We start from the raw sequence: 7893 nt of genomic DNA on the forward strand, positions 1-7893 counted from the left end.
AATAGTAACTTCCAGTTATTACTTGTGGTTTTGGATGTGTGTGTGGATAAAACCCACAGAACGTCAAACATTTAGGATATTTAAAAATACAGGTAGCATAACTAATACATATTTTAGTGATTTTTGTCTCTCTTCTGTAGGACAAATTAAATAATAACATCCAATACAAACGTTTATCTGAAACAAGCTCAAATACCATAATGAAATTAATCCATCAATTATTATTATTGTTATGATTATAATTATAACTTAAATACAAATGTATACCTGGAAAAACCAATACAGGACCGAAAATAATACATAAAAAACTATAATAAAAGAGATGGATGGAAGAGATGAACATTTCAATGTGCAACTCAATCCCAGGTTTGAAGGGATTTATGTGGAGGTCCAGTGACAGGTGGTAGAACTGCGCGCACCAGAAGTAAAGGGCGTTATTTATGGTGACGCTGGAGTGAACGAGGACATCCTGGCAGATACTGTCTAAAATGCTACGGTGATGAAACGCAAGGATTATTAGATGAAGGATTATTTCTGAAACAGTATGGAGCTCAAAGGCTTTCTCTCTTGCCGGTTTACCACAAGGTGAGTTCCTTTTTATATCCTGCTTCTTACACATGCTCTCTCCAGTACAGCTTAGCTCTGAGTGTTAGCGATGCTTGCTAATGTAAACAAAGACTATTACGTCCAAAACACGTCGGGAATTGTTTCTGATACAGCTACGTTTCTGATAGTGCCGTGGGTCCACCCACGTGGGCAAATCTGGATCAGGTCCGTTGTTCCCCCGTGTTTAGAGATTTGCCCACGGAGGAAAAGAGAGAGGGTTTTATTTTCTGACACTTTGTGAGTTCCCTGACACACCGGGGACACATATTTATGTATAAAAGACATCAAAAAGTGCATTTTGCATGATGGGTCCCCTTTAAATGTCAAATTCCAAGACATTACTACAAACCACAATTTACTGTAGGGTTGATTCAACACCTTACACACAGTTTCACTGAATTTCGTTGCCAGTGGATTTCTTCACATTACACAGGTGATGCATGTTTCACTTGTGTTGTCCACTCCCTCTTCCAGCTGTATAAGTAATGTGTAACAACCTGTGGGCATGAGTCACTGATAGTTTCCAAAGAACAGCAGCAGTTCACACCTGAAGGCATGTTCTGACAACAGTCTGTGGATATTAAGGCCGTCATTATTAAGGTCAGTGATATTATCCCATCTGATTAGCTGTCCTTAAAAAAAAAAGACACATTTCCAGCAAATAATGCCAAAGTTACTCAATAATTTATTCATGTTGACACTTTACAAAACAAAATGTACACAATATAAAAACTATGTCTTGTTTGAATTTACCAACCAACCATTCAGCCAACCCTGAAATACACCGAACTGTGACAGGCAGAAATAACTTTGGTGAGGAGTGAGAAACACTGTGAACTTGCGCGTCTGCAGGCTGTAAACGTCACGCTGGTGGCACATGTCAACTACATTCCCAATGACATTTATATAACAGGGCAGTTACTAAACTAAATAGTCTTCTTTTGATCAACAAAAGCATTGTCTAAATATTCCCAAGCAGATATTTGGGTGAACGTCATGCAACATAGGGATTTGTAGTAAAGTGTGACATTGAAAGTTGAGAGGAGCTCTGATCAGACCAGGCCTGCAGCTTTCTGTTGCCTCTACTGTTTATACAAGCAGGGGTTCAAATATCCTTCAATTTTGGAGTGAGTGCATCAGTTCATATAAATTGCACGTTTTCCTCTGAGCCCCCTCTGGAGCTGAAGCTCTATGCCGTGCTCCTTTAAGGGTGGGGGAGGGGAGAGGGGGGAGTGGCAAGGAGCAGACCCTGTCCCAAAGGAAGCAGCTCTGTCCAATGTCCAGAGTGAAGGAATGTGTTTGGAACAGACTGGAGAACTTTGATCTTGGTTGGAGACATCCCAACTTGTCTGAAGGACTAGCCCTCTGGTTTCATTTGCTTAAGTTCCAAACGTGTCAGATGGGTCTGCTGAGAAGGCCCTCAGACAGGTAGCGGTTCAAAAAGTAACGTCTATGGAGCCTCCGCCTCATCTCTTCTTCTTGCTGTTTCGGAGCATCTTCTTCCTCTTCAGGATCATCTCGTACAGCTTCTCCAGGCCGGGCTGCAGGCCCTGGCCGTCCAGCGCCGAGCAGCCCTGAGTGTGGAGCAGGGTGGATGAGCTGAGCTCATGGAGAGCCAGAACCTTCTCCACCTGAAACAGGGGACAGGATGTGTCAGTCACAACACATTCTACCAAATCTGATCACTTTCAAGCCACGGATCCTTGCAGAACAAAACTGCTGACAGTAACATAATGACAGTAACAGGAACACAATCCATTAACAGGAACACAACAGGTTTAGTAATATCTTCAATTATGGACTTAAACACATTTAGTACAAATTTGGGTTTTCTGAAGGCTGATGTTTTCATCAACGAAAACAGTCATGAACAGACACAAGCCATCTGAACGAGTCAACTGTGAGGGACTTCTTTTTGCATTTTCTAGGCATTTTAATCAACTATGGAAAATAAATAGTTGCGGCCCTTGAGTCAGTTTTAAAAACTGGTACAGTGTTTTACAATTATTTTTGTTCCTGGGAAACCCTGTTCTACTATATGATGTTTTTCATTTATTGTTTGCCATGTACCATCTGTGTTGCTAGTACTGGGAAGTAAAGTAACAAACATGCAGTCTATCTGATAACTTATCTCTGGCCAGTTTCTAATCTTCATTCATTACTGTTGTTGAGATACTATCACTCACTTTCAATTCAAATACTAAAGTAATACTTCTTCTACAAAACACCACAACATAGTAAAAGTGCACCTCATCATTTAACAGAGCCTATAATGACCTCTTCAAATGTCTCGTTTTGTTCACCCTCCAAAGATACAGATACACGGCGTGCAGTCAACCCTTGCATTGGAAAACCGGAGTATGCTTGGAATAAATTGAATTAATTGGCTAAATGAATCTATATATATTTTAATGTTAACCCACTTATTAAATGAGCAATAAGTCAGCTCTATACAACAACACCAAGCCACTCACGCAACAATAATTACCTCTGCAGCTGAAGCGGCTCCATTCAGGTCCTGTTTGTTTGCCAGAACCAGCAGCGGCACCCCCTGGTTCTCTGCGGACCGGGCGATCCTGTGCAGCTCCACTTTGGCCTCCTCCATGCGCTCCGACTCAGCAGAATCCACCACGAACACCAGCCCGTCCGTCCTCCTGGTGTAGGACTTCCAGAGGGGCCGCAGTTTGTCCTGGCCGCCCACGTCCCACACCTGTAACGTGGTGCTGTTGCTTTTGGAGTTCCCCATGGACACTTTAATCCGCTCCATGTTGAAGCCTTTGGTGGGGATCGTCTCCACAAACTCCCGCAGCTTGAGTCTGTAGAGGAGGGCGGTTTTCCCTGCAGAGTCCAGACCAATCACCACAATGTGTAAAGACTGGAAGCTGGGGAGGAACGGGGGGTTGGGGGCGACTTCTGTTAACTGGTTCCCCATGTTTAGCTCCTGTAAAGGGAGATATTCCTTCCTGAGATTTATAGGACTTGAGAATCAGATGGGAATTATTTTCTTCCTTGAACTCCCACTGTCTCCCTGAGATTCACTTGCAATCAGTGTCCTTGACAGCAAAAAAAAAGGAGTCGTTTGGCTGGAGAGCAGGGCACACTCCTGGCCTCAGTTCAAAGGCTGCTGCAGGACAGAGCTGCAGTCACTAAGGACATGAGAGAGACAAGGGGGGAGGGGAGACATCAGACAGTTGTTTTAACAAGGGCTGCCAGTAATTAGTCTAGCAGAGACGTTTAGTGAAATCCACTGTCTCAGCTTCAATTACACTTTTAACTTTAAAAACATCCAAAAATGCTGCTGGGTTCACCGTTTACAAAAACCTGTTTTATGTAGATTTTGATCTGATTTGATTAAACTAACTCCCTTGTAATTTTGTATAAACGGAACAGGTTAAACATTTAAAGCTTTAGTTTTATATTGCAGCTTATCTTTTTGTTCTGACACAATGAATAGTGAGCCATTTGCAGGACAGGAGTTATTGTGGGCCGTAATGTGTGTATATATGTGTGTGTGTGGGGGGGGGGGGGGGGGGGGGGGGGGTGTTCCTGGTTCTAGCCGTCTCCTGCACACAACTGGAAAAACAGGGATGAGTAAAAAGAGCTTCCAGCAGAGGAGAATCCTGCAAAGCCTGTTTGTATTATCAACTTATCTAAATCGGTGTTCATCCATCATTGAACAGCGATTTGGTATAGAAACTAAAAATGTGTACTATGCGGTTGTCCTGAAACAACTGTTTAAACTTGTTTATGTTTGTATGCATTTAGAGGCTTTATTGCTTGATGTGGATGATTGGCTTTTCCCAAAAAATGGTGATTTACAAATTCTTTCTCAAAATGGCTCACTTTAGACAACCCTATAGACAACTTTAGTCAATAATAGTTATTCTATTTATGTTTTATATTCATACATCCAAATGTATAAGAGCAAACCCTACATGTTATGTATTTCTAAATGAGTTCCTTCATTTTGTTAAAGACATGAAATGAATTAAAAATAGAAATACAATTAAACTATTAAGCACAATTTAAAATTAGATGTATGTAAAAAGTCCTAGCCCTTTGTAGGTATAATGAATAGTCAATTGTTGTTATGTTTATTATTGTCTCCTGTATGCTCTTGTACCTTTTCGACTTTTTCTTTTAAAACTATGAAAGACATGTTGTTGTATAAGTCTGTTTCCAATAAAAAGGTCTTTAAAAAAAAGTAGTCTCAACTAATGCTAATGCTAACTGCAGCTAGTTATATAAACAGGCTGTACACGCTCCGGTTTGTAATTCGATAACTAAGACAGATTCAAACACGAGCAACCCAGGAAAAATACATAGAAAACATGTGTGCATACATGTTTTATAAGTAATAGTACAAAAAAAACAAGTTACGATTGAATAACGTAGTTTAAATTCAATGAAAAAGGAGGCAGCTTTATTTTCTGTCTCTTCGCAGCGGAAGGACACACAGCTCCGCTATAACAAAGTCAACACACGTAGGTTATTTGTTGTAAAACTGCTGATATATCTCACCTGTGAGCACTTCCAATATTGTTGAGCTTGTTGTTGCAGTAAGACGAATTGTCGAACAGTATCCAAGTTTTAACGCCAAATAATCCCGATACGATTGTTTTTAAAGCCGCAGGACGGATACTGTGATGCTCCCAGGTTGGTCCGACGAAGACTGGCAGCCGGATGGAGGCAGCGCTGGACGAAGCACGAGCGAACTCCCGCTGCTGACGTCAGAGCCGTGGGAGGGGCAAAGAGAGAGAGAGGGAATGCCCATAATGTCCGAAACACTCTTTACCAAAATGATCTAATAGCCTATACATCATCTACATTTTAATAATAAATCTGACAATTGAAAAATGTAAAATTAAAAGCTGTATTAAGGCAGGGAAGTGTGTATCTGCCTGGTACAACATGACTGAATCAGACTGAACTTCTCAATTTACACCAGGTCTCACGTCTCTTTTCCAATAATCAACAATTCGCCCATATCAATCATGTTGTTCCTTTTCTTAAGTCACGTTATAGGGTTAAGGAATGGGTTGGGGGGTGTTTTTAGTCGAATTTGTTTGTTCAAGCCCCAAAAAAGTCACATTGTTTTCCTTGTAAATGAAACACATTCATTCTGCTTATGTTCAAAATGTATAAACACAACAATCTTAATTGTCATTTTTTGTACAAAGCCTGAAAAATACTGTATGTCATTATGTTTATGTTAATAAAGCTATGTTAAAGGTAGGGTAGGTAAGTTTGAGAAACCGGCTCGAGATACACTTTTTGTCAGGGGCGGACTGGGACTACAAATCAGCCCGGGACTCTCGACCGGCCCACTTCGGTACCGCCGGCCCACCTCGGTACCGCAAGTAAATTATCAACGGGGGGGGTGGGGGGTGCTAGTGAGTTATCCGAGCGGCCCACATCGTCCGACCGGCCCACTTCAGTATCGTCCGAACGTCCCGATGGCCAGTCCGCCCCTGCTTTTTGTTATATTCCATGGAATGCTCTTAACATCCCGATAGCAATGAATATCTTAAGTGCTTTGACAAAAAATCCATAGCAAATGTCATCTGTGGAAGCCGTAGTACTGTAAAAAGTACGACCAATCATTTTAGCCGGCCCGGCTAAAATAACTTGATGGCCTACCTGCCTGTCAGCCTTCCATCTGTGCACAAACTTATCTCGTGCCCTCATTGGTCATGTGCGCATTCGTGTGTGTTGGAGGAGGGGCTCTATAAGGAAGTGGCAGATTTTCTCCGGTTGTGTATTTTCAAATTCTAGCGATCTCGAGCCGGTTTCTCAAACTTACCTACCCCACCTTTAATTGTAATTAGAAATGGAAGACAAAAGGTATCTAAATAAAGTCTGTATTATCCTATGATCCCTGTTGGTTCTTTCTTTTCTTTACAAGGTTGAAATCTTTTCAGCCTTTTCTAATGATTGGAATCTTAAAAGAGCAGTTGTTGAATTGTTTGACAGCAAAGGGAAGAAGTAGGTGTGCAAACCTTATTAGAAAAACAAGGAATGTCATAATGAAACAAAATCTCAGTTACATCTGATCACTGTTTTATTTGTAACAATGTATCTGCATTGCATCATTTTGTCATGATTACAGGTTTAAATGGAACCTGAAAACGTAGGCGAAACTAAAGGTGTCAATAAAGTAAAAACAATTCTGAATAACAGAGAACAAAAAATGAAACTGCATAATTCAAGTATAGGCTTCATGAGTAGAGTATTTACTTTTGACTCCCGATAGGTGACCTCATGCCTCCTGGGAATGTTTATTCTACTTTAAAGTTACTATAACTTTTTTGGGAGGGTCTTCAGAGACTTTATCTCTTCATTTGTCATCATCATGCAGAAGCTCCTACCTTTACTGTATTCTACAGCTTGTCTATCATTGTCCGGCAAAATGAATCCTACCAATTCAATAGTGTTATATCAATTTAAAACATTTAGTTGAGAGTTTCTGGAGATGCTATTGCTTTTTACAAAAGTGAAATGATCAGCAAACAGAGAGCCGAACTAAACTAAAGATGTTGTTGTTTGTTCCAGAATTCAGAAAATCGTATCCAAAATGTTTGTAATAATGCAGTTAACAAGCCTTGGAACATGTCCTTACCCAACAATATTTGATTTAACACAATATGTAATTTGTTTTATTCTTTAATTCTCTATAACAATTTATATTTTAAAATATATATATATATATATATATTTTATTAGATATTTGAGTTTTTACCAGCCTTTAATGAGCATTTTACCCATTAGCCCCACCCGGACATGTCCCAGCTGACAGAGGGGTCCATGAGCAGGAGGGGGGCTGGGGCGAGTCCGGACATGAATCAGACAGTTCACACTGAGAGATGGTGAGTTCTGTGGACATGTACCAAACCTAGTGACAATGAAACGTTGAATATTCATGGAGCCGGAGTTCTTTCTGTACACTGGAGCTGATTTATCTGAAATCAAGCTAAAACCCCAAGGACTAAAACACCAGTGTATTTATTGTAATATACATTATATACTGTATGTTCAACAAGGTGCTGAAACTTCTTATGTTTAAATACATCTTTTATTTGATCTTTTATAGGACATTTAACTTTAACTTATTTTGTTTGTGTACATTGTACATACAAACCACAGCACTGAGACTGCTCTTGTAAAGGTCTTCAATGACATCCACTTAAACACAGACAGTGGCAGAACTTCAGTGTTAGTATTATTAGACCTCAGTGCTGCGTTTGACACTGTTGACCACAACATATTACTAGACCGACTAGAAAACTG

The 7893-nt window shown here is 40.4% G+C and overlaps 1 protein-coding gene across 1 annotated transcript; it reads right to left on the bottom strand.

Annotated features, from left to right (window-relative positions):
• Positions 1-1268: 1268 nt before the first annotated feature.
• On the bottom strand, positions 1269-5305 carry LOC117469352 (ADP-ribosylation factor-like protein 4D). Its single transcript, XM_034113785.1, has 3 exons — positions 5128-5305; positions 3095-3752; positions 1269-2237 (listed from the first exon to the last, which is right to left on the bottom strand). The coding sequence occupies exons 2-3, from the start codon at positions 3536-3538 to the stop codon at positions 2073-2075; spliced, it is 609 nt and encodes a 202-aa protein (XP_033969676.1). The 5' UTR covers positions 3539-3752; positions 5128-5305; the 3' UTR covers positions 1269-2072.
• Positions 5306-7893: the final 2588 nt, after the last annotated feature.

Source organism: Trematomus bernacchii, unplaced genomic scaffold (assembly GCF_902827165.1).
Source record: "Trematomus bernacchii unplaced genomic scaffold, fTreBer1.1, whole genome shotgun sequence".
NCBI classification, from domain to species: domain Eukaryota; kingdom Metazoa; phylum Chordata; class Actinopteri; order Perciformes; family Nototheniidae; genus Trematomus; species Trematomus bernacchii.

Coding starts and splice junctions, on each gene's coding strand:
- LOC117469352 (XM_034113785.1), bottom strand. CDS start 3,538: ATGGGGAACCAGTTAACAGAAGTCGCCCCCAACCCCCCGTTCCTCCCC. Junction 2,238..3,094: donor GAGCCGCTTCAGCTGCAGAG/GTAATTATTGTT, acceptor CCCCTGTTTCAG/GTGGAGAAGGTTCTGGCTCT.